Below are 18,671 nucleotides of genomic sequence, written 5' to 3'. Positions count from 1 at the left end.
GAAACCTCACCTGCTTGGGTCTAACATCAGCCTGGACTTTGGCCTCTGCCATTGCCTGTGAGGAGAAAATACACAAAATCTTATTAAATATACAGCCTTGCTTACACCCTGTATTAGTGTTTCCCAAACTCGGTCCTGGGGACCCCAAGGGGTGCAAGTTTTGTTTTTTGCCCTAGCAAAAAACAAAATGTGCACCCCTTGGGGTCCCGAGGACCGGGTTTGGGAAACGCTGCCCTATGTACATATCACTTAACTTATGGGCACAGGGTACAGTGCCGTGAAAAAGTATTTGCTCCTTTCTGATTTTCTGTATTTTTTTTTTTATACTGAATGTTATCAGATCTTCAACCAAAACCTAATATTAGATAAAGGGAACCTGAGTTTACAAATCATACTTATTTTATTTATTTAATTAACAAAGTTATGCAACACCCAATTCCCGTGTGTGAAAAAGTAATTGCTCCCTAACACTCAATAACTGGTTGTGCCACCTTTAGCTGCAATGTCTGCACACAAATGCAGCAAAGTATCCCCAAAGTTATACTTTTGACATTACATTTTACATTTTAGTCATTTAGCAGACGCTCTTATCCAGAGCGACTTACAGGAGCAATTAGGGTTAAGTGCCTTGCTTAAGGGCACATCGACAGATTTGTCACCTAGTCGGCTCAGGGATTAGAAACAGCGACCTTTCGATTACTGGCACAACGCTCTCACCCCCTAAGCTACCTGCCGCCTGTCCATAGAACATTCTTCCAAGAGTCTTGATGAACATCCAGGTGCATCCAGGTGCTTTTTGGCAAACTTGAACCAACTTTTTGGACGAGATTAGTCCCATTATGTCTTCCGAAAACTAAACACTGCTTTCCACAGTAAGAACCTCATACCAACGGTCAAGCATGGTGGAGGTAGTGTGATGGTTTGGGGATGCTTTGAAAGTAGAGAACATTTGAAAGGGGACAAATACTTTTTCACAGCACTGGATATACTGTTAACTATTTAGTCCTAATCCAATATAAAAACAAAATACGAAAGTAGGCAGAATTGTACAGTATTACTTATGTGTTATTGTGGAACGTTCACGTACGTAGAAGAGTGTAAAATAATGTACGGGCCATTTAGTACCATTTTATTTGGTGTATTGCATTCACCACATATTAGCGTTAGCATTTACTTTATCATCAGCACATTACGTTAGCATTTTAAGGATTACCCCTTTTATTTCCTACTATAACCTTGTATATGTTACCTTTAGGTCTTCCTCTGTGGTCCGGTACTCAGCTGGAAGGCTGTCATCTCTCTCCCCCATCTTGATAAGCCTCTCCTCCATGATCTTCTTCTCCTAGAATAAGCAGAGAGCAGACTCGGGTGAAATAACAGATAGCATTAGCATTAGCTCATAATAAATGCTAAAGGTTTCGCTGCAGTGAGGTAAGGCTTATTTCTTTACCAAGGAATAGCCTTCAACAGTTGTGTTGCAACAGAGTGAATTTCCAGTTGGTCACACTTTAAACTAAATACATCTTGTGTAGGCTTAATGAAGCCTTCATATCACCCTTTATAAGTACCTTGACAATGTCCTTAATTGAGACGGGAACAGGCTCTGGGATAGGAGTCATGTCCATCAGGGTGTCTGACAAGGCATCCAGAGCATCTACCGTCCCTGTAGACAGCTACACACACACACGCGCGCACACACACACACACGGTTACATGTCACTGCTGACAATGGGGATCTGACTGAGCCACTAAATATGAATTAGGCATAGGACAACAATAATCTCACATTAAGTGTGTGTGTGTGTGTGTGTGTGTGTGTGTGTGTGTGTGTGTGTGTGTGTGTGTGTGTGTGTGTGTGTGTGTGTCAGTACCTGGCGGTTAGCAGCAGATTTGACTGCAGGGGCAACAGCTGGGGCTACAAATTCCCCTGCCAGGGCATCCAAGGCAAAGTCATCTGTGGTCTACAGACACAGAGGAGGAGAGGAGAGACGGAGGGAAAAAGTAAGAGCAAGGCATGTATATGTTAAGTGAGCTGTTCTGTTACCGATGAAAAACTAGGAGCCACTTAAAGCAACCAGACATAAAAACACTTATTGGCTGGTCATAGATTTATACAGAGCAGACCAAACACTGGATGGTTTGATAAGTGAGTGACCAATGGTGGAGGGTGTTGTTCACCTGTTTTGGAGGAGCTGGGGGGCAGAGGACAGGAGCCTGGACTGCTGGAGCCACAGAGGAAGACATGAAGTCACCTGACAGGATGTCCAGAGCCTCACCAGAGTCCATGGAGGGCTGGAGAGAGGGGAGGAGCGGACGGGAGAGGAGAGGGAGGAGAGATGTAGTTATGATTTCTTCTTAGTTTTTATTAGTTCTTCTCATGGTGAAACATAATCTGTCTTTTTATTTATCTCCCAACGACTTGCGCTTTGCGTATATGAGGCTCACCTCTTTCTTGGGAGGAGGCAGGTCTTTGCCTTTGTCCTTTGTGAACCTGTACTCTGGTGGGAGAGTGTCGTCCCTCTCACCCACAAACACACCCGCCTCTGATGTCAGTTTGCCCTCCTACACATCACACACACAAAAACACACACACATAAACACACGTGTATACACACACACAAGCAGAGTTGAAATGAATTATATCTTTTTTTTTTAAGGATCACAGGGACTGATACACGATGTACTGCACTGTAAGGTAGTCATTGTAAGAATAGAATAGGGTCACTTTATTTTCAGTGTATGTATACCGTGACAATGTCCTCAGGTCTGATCTTGGGAGGTTCAGGCGCTGGTTCTGGAGCAGCCAGAGTGTCTCCCAGAGCACTGAGAGCATCCAGGGACATACCCTGGAGACACACACACACAGAGAGAGAGGGATCAGCTGTGTGCAGGGACTTTTTTCTTCAGTTGAGTCTCTTACTGTATCTTCCTGCGCCTACAGGTAGCATGGTTACCTCATCAGTGGTGGTTTTAGTAGGTGCTGCGGGTTTAGTAGGTGCTGCGGGTTTAGTAGGTGCTGCGGGTTTAGTAGGTGCTGCGGGTTTAGTAGTGGCTGCGGGTTTAGTAGGGGCCATGTTGGGGGCTTCAAGGTCAAATGTACAGATGGCTATCTATAGACAGGAAGCAGGGGCAAAACACATACACATGATATGACCTGACAGTCCGCGAGGTATACTGTACATATGCTTATGCATGCACACACGCACCATGACCCGACAGTCGGCAATACACAAGGTACACACACGCCTACACAAGCACTTGTACATACACACACACACACAAACACAAACTATATGATTTGAATACAATGAACGCACACACACACCACATAACTAAACTACAGGACAAACTCAAAATATACAAACACCTCAGTGAGTTTACCTGTGGGGGTTTGTCGAGGTGAGGCAACACGGGGGCCTGGACAGCAGAGGCCTTAGTAGGGGCCACAAAGTCTCCAGCCAAGGCATCCAGGGCAGATAATTCATCTATTTTGGCCTGGGAGAGATAGACTCACATACTTACAGCTTATAATGCCTTCATAAGGCTGTCATAAGATTGACAAAATGCCTGTTATATCATGCCATGAGCATTGATGACAACCCACTTTCTGCAATATCAGTTGATTCTTACTGACATGCCATATTATGATAGCCCTAAAGTAATGGCATTGGAATGACTTTCACTTAGAAGATTACCAACAGACCCATAGAAAATGAAAGTATTGGAGGGGTAATTCGATTCATAACAGAGTTGACCAATTAGGGGATGGTTAGATAAGTGAAAGACCAATGATAGAGGGTGTTGTTCACCTGTGTGGGAGGAGCTGGGGGGCAGAGGACAGGAGCCTGGACAGCTGGAGCCACAGAGGAAGACATGAAGTCACCTGACAGGATGTCCAGAGCCTCACCAGAGTCCATGGAGGGCTGGAGAATGAGAGAGAGAGAGAAAACAGAGTAGAGATGGGGAGAAGTATGAGTACTGTGACTCAAATCTCAGTATACTATAACATTAGATCCCTTTGGAGGTCGCCACTGGTATTTACTATAGGTGTGATGAAAGTGGGACATGAGGCGTTTGATGACTCACCTCTTTCTTGGGAGGAGGCAGGTCTTTGCCTTTGTCCTTTCTGAACCTGTACTCTGGTGGGAGAGTGTCGTCCCTCTCACCCACAAACACAGCCGCCTCTGATGTCAGTTTGCCCTCCTGCAGAACAGAAATGTGCACAAAAATGTTTTACACACACGTACGCACGCTATGCGCACACACAAATGTAGCACAGACGGAATACAAGTCAGTGTGAGTACCGTGACAATGTCCTCAGGTCTGATCTTGGGAGGTTCAGGCGCTGGTTCTGGAGCAGCCAGAGTGTCTCCCAGAGCACTGAGGGCATCCAGGGACATACCCTGCAGACACACAGACAGAGAGAGGGACAGAGAGGGACATGAAGAAAGAAATACAGACAGAGAAAGGGGGACAGATACAGAGAGGGGGACAGAGAGGGGGTAGATAAAATGATCAACAAGCACATTGGATGATGCATAGTACAAAAGTAACAGTATTTCACTGGTTAGATTGAAACTGTATCCCTCCTATGACAAACCGTATCTGTCTTAGGCTTGGTGTCCAGTGGGGAGTCAGCCAACTGAAACACAAACAAATGTCAATAGATAACAGCTTCATAACCCGACAGAAGTATTACACGGAATATATATTTTGCATGTAATTCTTTTTTTTTGCTGACACAGTACAGTACCCAACCCACCACAAAGCATGACAGGATGCAATGATGAAATACCCAATATAACATTGGAAATTAGCGTTTGTCTATGTAGGGCTCATTACATTGTTACGCATGGCTTATTAATGTGTGATCATGACGTAGGACCTGCTTTCTTTGGTGGTATTTACCTTTTCCACCTTAGCTTTCATGTCTGCGGTGGGAGCAGCAGACTTGGTCACAACAGTAGACTTAAACTCAGCTTTCTGGAATGGAGGAGTGAGATTATTTGATTCCGTTGAATACTGTTTATTGGGTTCTAGTTGAGAGGAAGAGGGGAAACCCTTTGGTAAAAGCTCACTTGAACCATTCACTATAAAGCTGTCTTCACAGCAGCTTCACAGCAGCTTACCTTTACATAACAGTTGTCATAAGCTATTACTGCCGACATCGGTGTACGTCAAAATTACATGACACTGTCATGTTGTATGCAGCAGTATGCAGGGCAGGCTATTCATCAGAACCATCACATAATAACCAGTAGGTGGCTAGCGAGTTAGCAGTCCGACAAGCTAGCCAAAATGTTGCTAGGTGTCATTATGACCATGTTATGTCAATTGACATAATAATAATAATACGCCATTTAGCAGACGCTTTTATCCAAAGCGACTTACAGTTGTGCGCATACATTTTTACGTATGGGTGGTCCCGGGGACATAACCTGACATTAGTGTTCATAACAGTTTACCATGTCATGCTAATTTATTTTACAATACAGTTTTACAATGGAGGATTCAAGTGAAATATCATCACTCTTCATTTACCTTGACAGGAGCGGTTGGAGGTGGAGCGAAGTTGGAGAAGCCAGCAGACAAGGCATCAATGGCAGCCAAGTCCTCCACTTTCTGTTAATAGATTAAATGTCATCGGTTTATAATGACACCTCACTTCTTATTCACAGTATCACTATCATATATTAACATGGAAGAGTCAGGACCGCAGTCTCACCCAAAAGACTATGGGACTAATAATAATCCTGTTACCCAATGTATGTTTCAGGGAAAATGGCCTCTAAGTGATTATAACCTGTAAATAGTGCAGTCTCACCTTCTCCTGTTTCTGAGGGATGGGAGCAGTAGAGGTCGTGAACCCAACGGAGAGGGAGTCCAGAGCATCATCTGTGCTCATGGGTTTCTGATAGAAGTAAACAAACAAAGCATTGTAATACACAAAGGATTCCAGTAAAAGTTGTGTCTTCATAATACACCACTAGATGGCGCTTTAGACTAACTCAAATGAAAGACTGCAGAATAATGTAGACCATGTGTGGCAGACCAGAAGGAAAAGTACTGACACACCCATCACATTCCCTAGGATCTTACTCACAACCAAGCACTCGGCAAACGACTCTGAGCAGACTCCCTTTACTTAGCATCAGGTTTAGAGCGTCAGTTGTATTACAAAAACCAACACATAACCAATGGGCAATTTTAGACAACTCACTTTTGACAACATATTTGATGGGTAAAAGAGTTTGCCTCATATCCAAAGAAGTTCTTAGAAGCAGAGGTATACAACAGAGAGAACTACAGTGCAAAACAAGGTGTGGCCCAAAGTTGGGACAGAGGGTGAATAAGTGTGTGTATGGGTCGTTCCAAGAAATGGGTGTCTTTTGCGTCCCTTTAATATTTAAAGTAGAAATTGTGCACCAATATTGAATTTTAAAAGCCTGTTATATTAAATGAAGTGACCTTTAATATAGACCACATGAATAATTAAATCAATCTGAAGAATTCAATGTACCAAAATTCTGCATTTTGACTAGTCCCAACGTCAACCCTGTGTCTAAGATTTTAACCCACTTAACCACAAACTTTTGCCAAGTTTCACCAACATCATACAGCCCTAGTTAATTTGTTGCTTTTACAAAGTCATTTCTGAAGATTATTATTTATTTCATGTGATTAGTGATTCATTTACATCTGTCCCTCATTTTAAGGTCAACCCTGTTATGTGAACTGAACTCTCATTTCAATATGGTGAAACTATTCCTTTTAAAATATTTTTTTGCAAAAGAAACATTGAACATATAATAGTCAAATCATAGTGTAAAAGCAGGTGAGCTGGTTCTAGTCTTTTTGGCCATGGTCTGGTTGTTTTGTAACACGTCAAACCTGTTACCAATAGATAGACAGGCACTTTTTGTTTAACAATTGCATTGTTTTTGTAAAGCTTGCATTTAACAGATAATTTTATCCTAAACGTCCACTGAGCGGCGCAGAGACACCATTCAAATGTGTACAGGACATGTTGCAACTTCAGCTTTAAGCACAATTTTGTCTGTCTGTGACCAAAATAAAGTGGTATTGTTTCAATTCTATGAAATTATTTAGTATTTTTTCATGTTGAGGGCTTTAAATCCGGCTGAGAATATCACAGTGAGATGAAACCACAACGCCTGGATCCGTTAGACTGTCACCGTTCATATGCCGTCTCACAGGCCGGGCTCATTCGCTCAGAGGAAGAATGAATCAATTATTTGTCTGGATAGGCCAGAATATGTGACACATCTCTCCCTATGCAAATGTGGGGTCTGAAAGCCGGAAACTTAAAGTCAGCTGCACTAAGAGAGTGGTAGCAGGGAGCAGACAGATGGGGCTTTCTGGCATTATAAGGCACAGGACCCTACAGCGTTCACAGAGTGCTTTGTACACCAAAATATCAGTCGGAACCGGTCCAGAACCGCTCAAAGTCCCTTACCATCTATTAATAGGCACTTAATATATATATATATATATTTTTTTTTTACCTCGAGATGGGAAAATGAGTTTTCTATGAAGTTGAACATGTGCTCTTTATGACAGATTGTTAAAATTAGGTCAAATCAAACATTTTTGGGGACCAAGTTACACTTCTCAAAAAGCACCAAATTGGTAGAACGGCCTGTATACAGTATGTTTGTGTAGGTGTGTATGGGTGAATAGGTGTGGAGTATGAAAAATATTTATGCACTCACTAACTGTAAGTCGCTCTGGATAAGAGCGTCTGCTAAATGACTAAAATGTAAAAATGTAAAACGAGTAATGAGTGATTGTGTGTTGACTATAAATCCTCTGTTAGTGTGTGTGTGTGTGTGTGTGTGTGTGTGTGTATGTGTGTGTGTGTGTGTAATAGGGTTTGGCACAACTAGAACCTGCTGGTTGAGATGGGTCTATTGTTGTTTGCAGAGCCAACATCCCTCAGTGCAATGCAACATTCCACACTGTAGAGGTAACCAACACTGTCAGAAGAGACCAGGGAATCACGCCTACGGTTTATTTCGTTCAGTGTGTGTGCGTGTGCATGTGTGAGTCCGTTTGTGTATGTGAGAAAGATTGAGAGAGAGAAGGAGAGAGAAAGAGGAAAGGAGAGGGGGAGTCAATATCTCTGTGTTTTCGCCACAGCATACAGTGCATTGCCTGGCAGTTAATACAATGACTTACCGGGACATCCTTTGGCTTGACATCTGCAACAGGGGCCTATGAAAATGAAAACCATTTAAAAAGTTAATAAATTACATAGTTGAGTATGCCTAGATTTAAATAGAATCTGATCATGTTCTGAAAAGAATGACAAAAGATGATTCAAGGGCGGTAACTATACACAGGCTTTTCCAGCCTGGTCCAGAAACTAACCCTAGCCCTGACCCTAGCATTTAGATCTGAAAGAATTGCATACATATGGTAGTAGCTCCATCTTGTTCTCTGATCAGCTTGGTGGACATTTGGCCATATTGCTTACAAGTCATCTCCGAACTACACAAGTGTCCAGGGATAGGCTAGGGGCTAGGAGACCTGATGACCAAGAGTTTCAGTCAAATGTGTCATGTCAAAGAGAGCACTGCGGTGCAAAGCTAAAGACACACAAACTCAAAGTTCTCTAACAGCAACAGAAGTGATGATGATGATGATTATGATGAGGAGGAAGAAGACTGGAGGAGAAGGGTGATTAAGAGTTAGGGACTGACCATGTCCTCAAATCGGTATGCTGGGGGCAGTGGGCAGTTGTTCCCCCCACATATAACTGCTTCCTGATGGGTCAAGCCATGCTGTGTGACACATGCAATAACACACACTGTTACATTTGGTGACTGGGTGGACACACACACACACACACATCTATTCAACTCGCACCGTGCGCACACACACACTATGTGAGGGTGCTGTACCTCTATCACCTCTGGCCCGGTGTATACAGGGCCTGCAGCGGGGAGAGGCTCTGACGAGGGCAAGAAATCAGCCAGGGCATCGAAGGGGTCCGCAGCAAGCTCCTACACATGATGCGACACAACTCAAACACGAGCAACGCAACTCCATGCCATTCATTTTTGTGCAATATAAAACCCACATAGAGAGAAAACATAGATCTATTATTTACCGCTTTGGCTGTCTTGGCTGCTGGGGGACCTACCTCCACCTGTACCTGCAACCCAGAGCAGGAAAGGTTAGTGAATACAACACTGGGCTACTATATGTGATACTGCTCAGATCCTGTGCCCAACTGAGCTTCTGGGTGGTTGTGGGTTCAATTCAAACAAACCCACATAGGTAGTAGTCACGCAGGAGCAAAAAGCACTCTCTTTTTCCTGTAGTCAAATTAAATATAGAATGGTACAGTAAACCTTCCTCACTGCTTCCACTGTTATAATTCATGGTTACATCGTGTGAAAACAGAGAAAGAATGAGGAAGACACAGGGAAGTGATCAATGATAACCCCCTAACACCAGGGATAGCCCCACCCCCAAGAGTCGTCTTCTACTACAGCGTAGTTAATATCCAAAAGTAATCCGGAGTCTACCTTGGTCTCTGGACCCTTCAAAGAGGCGCCTCAAGCCGCGGCACCGCCTGCAGAAACAGCCTGAGGCAACATAGCAGGATCCTTTTTACCCATGTCAGCTTTGCTTGATGTGGTGGGCACACTCTACAAATGCATATGGCTCATTCCATTAGACTAGGTGTAGAGCAGAGCTCAGAGAGCTGCGCATAATCTTAGTCAAAGTTTAGTAGAGTGATAGGACGATAGTTAACACCTTATCTCCCATAGGTAATGATAAAGGAAAGGCATAAGTACCTAATCAGATAAGTACCTAATCAGAATTTGTCATTTGTCTTCACTGTTAAGAAAAGTAATAGGATGGTGGTAAGCACTGCCATAGGGTTTCAAAGAGGGTACAGCGAAACAGAAATACATGAACAGGACCCCATCAACCTAAACCAGGTACGCAAAGCTGGAAGCAATACTCAGAAAGCAATACAAGATGTGGTGCGAAGCAACCAGACGAAAAAGCAAAGGTGGAAATATATTGTGCCTTCTCTGTGTTGATGTGTCAGACTTGACAGACATGGTTTGTTTTGACGTGTCGAGCGTAACACAAGTGTGGGCATGCTGGTAAGACTCAGTCACATTAGAGCTTGAGAGCACGTTCAATTCCCAGTTAGACACACAGACACCTCCAGGCCAAAACTAAGGAAGTCCAAAGCAGAGATACGTTTTGAAGTATATCGGCAGAGAGAAAATGGAGGATATAAAGGTGTGGAAGAATATGGAGACAAAGAGAATGACTAAAACCTCAAGGTCTGATGATGACGAAGAAGACATGGAATAATGACGCAGGAAGAGAGTGTTGAAAGGGAGAGTGAGGTTAAAGAGAGCTAGGCCGGGCAAAGAATAAAGATGGAGGAGAAAGAGGCGCCGCACCACACTCATCGACTGTCTGCCATCTACCGTGGCTGTCTGTTTCGGAGACTCTTTGAGCTTCGGTACTTCAGCTTTCCACGGTGTCGCCGCCACTCCTACAATATTTACTCCTCCAGGGGTAGGAGGTGTAGCTTTGGCAGGTTGCATGGGTGCAGTCTATAATTAAGAGGAATGACTTAAAACTCAATGGATACAACACAAACAGAGCAGATTCAATGTATTGACACCCTTTAAATTCAAATATGTAAAGGTGAATGGGGGTCCAGTGAGTGTGAGGTGCAGGGGTTATTAAAATCTAGGGGGTAAAGTAAGGTAAAGTTGGCCCTAGACACTAAACTAGGGTCAGTTTTGCATTCACTTCCCATATTGGTTAAGTTAGGCATTTAGAGAAGGTAAGCTGATCCTAGATCTGTGCCTACGGGCAACATCTACCCGGAATCTGAAACCCAGCAGTCATTCAGACTATTAACAGGTCATACAACGGCCAGAGGATGAAACCATTACTATATTTAGGGGAGGGGTGTTTGGCGTTACCTTTGGGGTGTCTTTAGGACTGCCTCTGGTCCCAGGTGTTGGTATGTCAATAATAGTAGCACCTGCTGCCGCAGTGTTAGGAGAGACAAGTGCCGTCTACAAACCAAGAAGCAGGTGTAGAACACATTATGGAAATGTGGTTAGGAAAAACAAAAACCAGCCAACAACATGTTACGCACATCTCCAATAGACAGTGAAGAGCCCTAATCCCATTCTCCAGCATGTAAAAAAGCTCAGTCAATCAATAAGCTCATTGCGGTCATAGTGAAGAGTGATGGCCAAGCTGTGAAGGAGTCAATGGCAGAGAGCCCAAGCAGATGTAAAGAGCTTGTGACTGAAGGGTTGCAGGTGAGAATAAAGAGTAGAAGAGTGAGATTCCATTTAACAGAGTGTACACTACACCCATGGGAATGCATTTGGGAAGAGAGTTAAGAATGTCAGAATAAGCCATGATTGTCCCACGAGAATCTCCATAGACACAGTAACCAGTCTACCTCTGGCATCATCACTTTGGCCGTTCCTCTCTGCATTGTCCCGGCTGTAGTAGGACTTCCTCCCGCTGCGACACCACTTCCTGTGGCTCCACCCATGGCTCCACCTGGCTTCGTAGCCATGGTTGAGGCGGCAGATGCACTCTGTAATGCAACAAGGATTGTGATTGGCTCGGTCACATTTGATTCCTTTCAGCTTGCGTTATCCAATTGCTTATCTATATCATTCTGTGCCTAGTGACGCTTTCCCCTCAAAAAACTAACAAATGACTGACAAGAACAAAAAATTTTGGAAAGTAAAAATGATGACCATACGGCACAGTATGTACAGATGCATATAGTCCTATACATAACCGTGTGCGTATGCATAAATCTCTACATAGGTATGCAGTGCATGCATTTGATACAAGTGAAACCTGAGTAGCTTTCCTACGTAGCAAACAGTCTGTCACAGCTTCACAAGCCAAAGGAATTTTCACTCTTCCTGGGTTTCACGCGGAGTCAGACACCAGAATAGGTTGCATTTTATGTTGTGTTGTCATGGAGTTGGGGGACATGTGAATACGCCACCTCAGGTTGGCATCTCTGCCCTTTGCTGTCACCATGGCATTGTTTGGGCATAGGAGAGAGGAATTTTGGAATAGATTCAGGAAAGCGATTCAGGGAACTGATACAACTTCTCTATGGAAACCAGTTCGGTAATTCCTTTGTCCTGAGTGGTCAACGACCTACCAAAACACCTAAATCAAGGTTGTAAACTTTGGTTACACGTTGATTAAAACCCTTTTATTTTAATTTTTTTACTTTCAGTTCCCCCACTGCCCGCCCAACCCCACAACAACAAAAAACGAAATTCAAACAAAGGAACAGTTTGTCCAATCTGTAGGCCCTATAAATATTGGGCTGGAAACCAGTTAAAGAAGATGCTGTGCAATGTGTGCTGACTATAGGCATTCTCTGTAGTTCATCTTTCTATTTTCTGGAGAGAAAGCAACTAAAACAGTGCTACTGTTTAGCATAGAGCTTTTGAACTGACAGTACATTTTTAGTCATTTAGCAGATGCTCTTATCCAGAGCGACTTACAGTTAGTGAGTGCATACATGATTTTTTGTATTTTTCATACTGGCCCCCCGTGGGAATCGAACCCACAACCCTGGCATTGCAAACGCCATGCTCTACCAACTGAGCTACATCCCTGCCGGACATTCCCTCCCCTACCCTGGGCCAATTGTGCGCCGCCCCATGGGTCTCCTGGTCGCGGCCGGCTACGACAGAGCACTGCGATGCAGTGCCTTAGACCACTGCGCCACTCGGCAGTAGTAGGGAAGACATTGACTGTTGCTGATGGCCAAGTGCATCACTACTGCCTTCCTGAAACCTAGAAATACTGTCCCCCCGGATCCAGAAATACTGTCCCCCCGGATCCAGAAATACTGTCCCCTGGATCCAAAAATGCATTGGATTTTCTTATTCTTAACAACCTATTTTAACAGCCCATTTCCTGAATGGGAGACAACATAACAACACTGGTGTGAAATTATGTCTGGAGGTCATCACCTTTACAGAGTCAAGAATTTAAAAAAATGTCCCTCAATAAAGCCAAGCACATAATAAACACAAAATACCAAGCCTATTAGAAATGTATAGAATAATTCAGGATATGTTTAAAACATTCTAGTTGGAAGCATTTACAAAATCAAATGAGCTGAATAACATAAGCCTATATTTCATTCTAAAGCCATTGTTCCACTCCCTGAACATTTGGGTGTGACCAATCCTTTGCCTGAATGGGAGGAAGAGGGGAGTTTTCTTTTTCTATATAATCTTGCTAAATTGTTTTCCCTATCCTTTATGGTTTTATGGTAATAACACAGACTGGAACACACTGGGCAGCACTACTCTGTCGAAACAGGAAAGACATTAACAATACCAAGCATCGCCCAAAGAAGGGGCCAAGGGTCAAATAAACTGGAAGCCAGATCAGAAACTGGGACCTATCCCAAAGAAAAGAAGGTGAAGGCTGGGCAGAGGAAGAGGAGGAAGAGGTGTGTGAGACAGAGAGAGGGAAAAGGAGAGAGGGACAGGGTGAGAGAGAATGAGAGAAGAGGGGTTAAGGAAGAGTGTGTAGTAATGTTACCTCAAATTGTGCTGGATTCACAGCAACCTGTGCCACTGAAGTGGGTGAATATTGTCTGGGCTGCGACTGGAGAGAGAGAGAGAGAGAGAGAGAGAGTTAAAAAACATACAATGAACGGAGAAGTTTTCGTCACTCATAGTAGAAAACACAGACTTAATCATTGTCAGAATCACTGACACAATTTAGCATATTCTTGGCTTGAAATGAACCACAGCAAAACAATACATTCCATGCTTCTCAAATGTCTGTACCATTTCCTCACACACATTTTGCATGACAAGGGCAGAGAAACATCACATGTAGCAATCCTGTTCCATTGATAAAATGACCAACGGTTCTAGAATGTCTCCTATTCACTAGCTATTGTGGCACATTGCAGCGAAAAGTGAAAAGCTGACTGATTCACACACTTATAACACTATTACCTGTGGGTAGATCCATTTGAATGCAAACACTTTTCGACAGCATCCCCATTGATTTAAACCAAACTTTCCATACATGTTTGCCCATGGAAGACATGGTCAGAAAGTGACGTTTTGGACCTGAATGTCAAAACATTCAGGAGATAGAGGTGTTCAAAGTTGACCCATTTTGCATACCCCACCATACCATGAGACATCACTGGAAAAGATAAACGGTTGAGTTTGATATCATTTAAAAGCTAACAAACAGGGTTGTCAAACTATTTAATAATTGCTTGAAAAATCTGTTGTTTTTTAATTATGACTTTTACCTTCAATGTAAATTATCAAAAAACGCGTAAACCCCAATTTATTTCATATTCACATACAGTGGCTTGCGAAAGTATTCACCCCCCTTGTCATTTTTCCTATTTTGTTGCCTTACAACCTGAAATTAAAATGGATTTTTTGGGGGTTTGTATCATTTGATTTACACAACATGCATACCACTTTGAAGATGAAAAATATTTGTTCTTGTGGAACAAACAAGAAATAAGACAAAAAAACAGAAAACTTGAACGTGCAATTCCAGCTGCAAGTCTCTTGGGGTATGTCTCTATAAGCTTGGCACATCTAGCCACTGGGATTTTTGCCTATTCTTCAAGGCAAAACTGCTCCAGCTCCTTCAAGTTGGATGGGTTCCGCAAGTGTACAGCAATCTTTAAGTCATACCACAGATTCTCAATTGGATTGAGGTCTGGGCTTTGACTAGGCCATTCCAAGACATGTAAATGTTTCCCCTTAAACCACTCAAGTGTTGCTTTAGCAGTATGCTTAGGGTCATTGTCCTGCTGGAAGGTGAACCTCCATCCCAGTCTCAAATCTCTGGAAGACTGAAACAGGTTTCCCTCAAGAATTTCCCTGTATTTAGCGCCATCCATCATTCCTTCAATTCTGACCAGTTTCCCAGTCCCTGCCGATGAAAAACATCCCCACAGCATGATGCTGCCACCACCATGCTTCACTGTGGGGATGGTGTTCTCGGGGTGATGCGCCAGACATAGAGTTTTCCTTGATGGCCAAAAAGCTCAATTTTAGTCTCATCTGACCAGAGTACCTTCTTCCATATGTTTGGGGAGTCTCCAACATGCCTTTTGTGTTTGCTTATTTTTTTCTTTAAGCAATGGTTTTTTCTGGTCACTCTTCCATAAAGCCCAGCTCTGTGGAGTGTACAGCTTAAAGTAGTCCTATGGACAGATACTCCAATCTCCGCTGTGGAGCTTTGCAACTCCTTCAGGGTTATCTTTGATCTCTTTGTTGCCTCTCTGATTAATGCCCTCCTTGCCTGGTCCGTGAGTTTTGGTGGGCGGCCCTCTCTTGGCAGGTTTGCTGTGGTGCCATATTATTTCAATTTTTTTATAATGGATTTAATGGTGCTCCGTGGGATGTTCAAAGTTTCTGATATTTTTTTATAAGCCAACCCTGATCTGTACTTCTCCACAACTTTGTCCCTGACCCGTTTGTAGAGCTCCTTGGTCTTCATGGTGCCGCTTGCTTGGTGGTGCCCCTTGCTTAGTGGTGTTGCAGACTCTGGGGCCTTTCAGAACAGGTGTATATATACTGAGATCATGTGACAGATCATGTGACACTTAAATAAAGTCCACCTGTGTGCAATCTAACTAATTATGTGACTTCTGAAGGTAATTGGTTGCACCAGATCTTATTTAGGGGATTCATAGCAAAGGGGGTGAATACATACGCACACACCACTTTTCCGTTATTTTTTCATTTCAATTCACCAATTTGGACTATTTTGTGTATGTCCATTACATGAAATCCAAATAAAAATACATTTAAATTACAGGTTGTAATGCAACAAAATAGGAAAAAACGCCAAGGGGGATGAATACTTTTGCAAGGCACTGTATGTTGTAGCTTAGACCCTACTTTACATCTGAGGTGTTTGTGTTGTGCCCGTCATCGGTTGAGACACAACATTCTCTTGAATACAGGGTATATTTCAATAAATTATAATAGTTTGACAACCCTGTTTGTAAGCTTTTAAATTATACCAATCTCAAACGTTTATCTTTTCCAGTGATGAAGACATGGATGTCTCATGGTATGGTAGGGTCTACAACTATGATATGGTGGGGTTCAACTTTGAGCACCTTTATCTCTTGAATGTTTTGGCATTCAGGTCATGAAAGTCACTTTCTGAACACTTCTAAAATGGGCTAATATGTATGGAAGGTTTTGTTCAAATCAAAAGGGTGCTGTCAAAAAGTGATTGAATTCAAATGGATTTACCCTTGTGTTATTATAATGCCTAACTTGTAGTTCTTCGTGATATACATTTTCACTTATATATTCAAGAAGACCACGGGAATCGACGATACACTTTCTGGAAATGTATCTAGACTTGGTCAGAACCGATATCACAGGAAATCGGAATCTTTCTCTCATGCCCTAGCTTACGTTCACACATCAAAGAGGACCCATCAATTACCAACCTTAGGTGTGTATTCCAGAGGTTATATATCCCCTGTTATACACGCTACAACTGTGACATGTGAAGCAGCTGATCTCTAGAGAGAAGGGGAAATTATATGACATGACTGACACCCCACATGTCAATGGACTGATAGCATCACATGAGATAATCAAAACAGTTTGTCCAAGGATTCTCTACAGCTTTTCTCATGATATTACGTAACCAAGCAGATCCCATATCCTACTGTTGGGTGTATGTGGAATTGTGACTGAAGCGGTGAGAATAACTAACTAACATTGCAGGTTTGAGGAATGCAGAAACCAGGTGGAGTATGTTAAAGGGGACCCTTTTAGTGGAGGTGACCCACGGGGCAAGAAGACTTCATACACCCTCTCCACCCATACTGGCTATGGGAGAATCTCAATTGCATACTCCTCGTGTCCTCTCTCCACTCTCCCTTCTCAAAACTCATTGGAGGAGAAGGTGAGAGTGGCAGGACCTTAGATTTGACCTCTGGCTTTCTTATCCAATGGGTTTTGAGAAGGAGGCGAGGAGAGAGGACACGAGGAGTATGTGTTTTGAGATTCTCCCTATGTCCCAGAGTTACAGCACAGCATACTGTATTTATTATGCTATGATTCCCAACAATGTGTGTGAGTGTCTCATACCCTGCTAAGTATCTTTAAGATGTTTAGATTGAACCAACCAGTCAAGCCAGTTTAAAATGATTCTACTGTTACACAGAGATGATAGGAATGGGAGAAAGAGACAGAGCGAGAGACAGATGGAGAGAGCGAGAGAAAGAATGACAGAGGTTGAGATCTTACTAGTCAAACTGTATCCTAAATTCTTACTAGTAAAATACTGTCCTATACTAATAGTATACTACTTATACTATTCAGATTAACTTTATTTTGCCATTCAACATTCCTTGGAGTGATTACTGTTGTTCACTCTGACAACATTACTTCCTCTATGCACTCTTAGAAAAAAAATATGCTATCTAGAACCTAAAAGGGTTCTTCGGCTGTCCCCATAGGAGAACCCTTTGAAGAACCCTTTTTGGTTCCACCCTTTCCACAGAGGGTTCTACATGGAACCCAAAATAGTTCTACCTGGAACCAAAAAGGGTTCTCCTATGGGGACATACAAAGAACCCTTTTGGAACACTTTTTTCTAAGAGTGTGTCTTGTGGGAGCACAGTTGTGTTGACCTTGTCAAAACTAAAGGCCTTAGCGAGCTGGGTTTGAGGCAATCCCTGATTTAAACTGTACGTGATTAGATATGTGATATCATGGTTGCAGCCTGGTGTTTTCACCAGTAAGTGATAATCAGTAATGAACCTTAAATGAAGGAAGGAAAGGAGGGAAGGATTTATCAGTAAAGTATTGGAACAAGTCCCCCCAGACGGGTTGGGAGGAAGTAGGGAGGGGAAAGTGAGGTCACATACACCCAGGGGCGGAAAGTGGGCTAACGAGTCACGCTGCCCTCCTTTTGGATAAATATTTTTGCGCTAGGCAACACACCAGATTCTGCCGGCGAATGAAAGGACAGACAAAGAGAGGGCGGTGGCTTGGCATGGCACCTGGCTGGCTCATCTTTTGGCAACCAAAGAGATACAATTAGTTTGTTATCTGTATCTCTATGTTGGCAAAACTATACCAGAGCACTCTATTTGAATGCCTCTAGTTAGACCCAAGCTACTCAAGTATGTTTATTTCAAATTCAATTACAGACTATTGTGGTTGATTAAAGAATGTTGAGGGGGAAAACAAACCCAAAACAAAGACGTTGATTCAAAAGGCATTTGGTTGCAAATCTACTCATGTGATCATGGCAGCAAAGGAACATGGGCATCTCACTGCAAGCTTTCTCCTCTGTCTTCCAACCAACAGCACACGACAAAGGAAGTGGCTTTGGGTGTGTAAACAAACCACACTTCTCATTTCTAATGCAACAAAACCTACTTCAACGAACCCCACTGACTCTAACTACCCTGCCCCTCTGGCCTTCATGTTGTATGAAGTCCTTGTCCAACCTAACCGAACGTAGCAGGCGTAAAATAAACGCCTGAAACTAGATCCCCTACATACTGTTCCTGACGAGAAGACTGTCAGAGGAGGTTATCTTCTGCACTGTTCAACCAATCCAGTAAATGT

At 43.0% G+C, this 18,671-nt stretch overlaps 1 protein-coding gene across 20 annotated transcripts in view; it reads right to left on the bottom strand.

Moving 5' to 3' along the window:
* Positions 1-18,671, bottom strand: part of LOC311115986 (calpastatin-like) — a 48,004-nt gene that overhangs the window by 7,045 nt on the left and 22,288 nt on the right. For 2 of the 20 annotated variants that reach the window (XM_084191115.1, XM_084191119.1), the window contains exons 2-25: positions 13,618-13,683; positions 11,483-11,623; positions 10,989-11,084; positions 10,482-10,610; positions 9,134-9,172; positions 8,925-9,026; positions 8,724-8,804; positions 8,200-8,235; positions 5,825-5,911; positions 5,542-5,622; positions 4,909-4,983; positions 4,601-4,642; positions 4,305-4,403; positions 4,087-4,203; positions 3,810-3,923; positions 3,382-3,495; positions 2,955-3,110; positions 2,748-2,846; positions 2,446-2,562; positions 2,179-2,292; positions 1,872-1,961; positions 1,569-1,673; positions 1,250-1,342; positions 11-55 (exon numbers count right to left, since the gene is read on the bottom strand). In XM_084191115.1, the coding sequence (XP_084047241.1) occupies positions 11-55; positions 1,250-1,342; positions 1,569-1,673; positions 1,872-1,961; positions 2,179-2,292; positions 2,446-2,562; positions 2,748-2,846; positions 2,955-3,110; positions 3,382-3,495; positions 3,810-3,923; positions 4,087-4,203; positions 4,305-4,403; positions 4,601-4,642; positions 4,909-4,983; positions 5,542-5,622; positions 5,825-5,911; positions 8,200-8,235; positions 8,724-8,804; positions 8,925-9,026; positions 9,134-9,172; positions 10,482-10,610; positions 10,989-11,084; positions 11,483-11,623; positions 13,618-13,683 (2,238 nt within the window). Of the gene's footprint in view, positions 1-10; positions 56-1,249; positions 1,343-1,568; positions 1,674-1,871; positions 1,962-2,178; positions 2,293-2,445; positions 2,563-2,747; positions 2,847-2,954; positions 3,111-3,381; positions 3,496-3,809; positions 3,924-4,086; positions 4,204-4,304; positions 4,404-4,600; positions 4,643-4,908; positions 4,984-5,541; positions 5,623-5,824; positions 5,912-8,199; positions 8,236-8,723; positions 8,805-8,924; positions 9,027-9,133; positions 9,179-10,454; positions 10,611-10,988; positions 11,085-11,482; positions 11,624-13,617; positions 13,684-18,671 lie in introns of all 20 variants that reach the window. The other 18 variants (XM_084191101.1, XM_084191116.1, XM_084191114.1 and 15 more) reach the window with 14 other exon arrangements.

This window comes from Coregonus lavaretus, assembly GCF_964263955.1.
Source record: "Coregonus lavaretus genome assembly, contig: HAP1_SCAFFOLD_2857, whole genome shotgun sequence".
In the NCBI taxonomy this organism is placed as follows: domain Eukaryota; kingdom Metazoa; phylum Chordata; class Actinopteri; order Salmoniformes; family Salmonidae; genus Coregonus; species Coregonus lavaretus.
The sequence above is the reverse complement of the archived record's forward strand: the minus strand, read 5'-3'. Positions and strand labels throughout refer to the sequence as shown.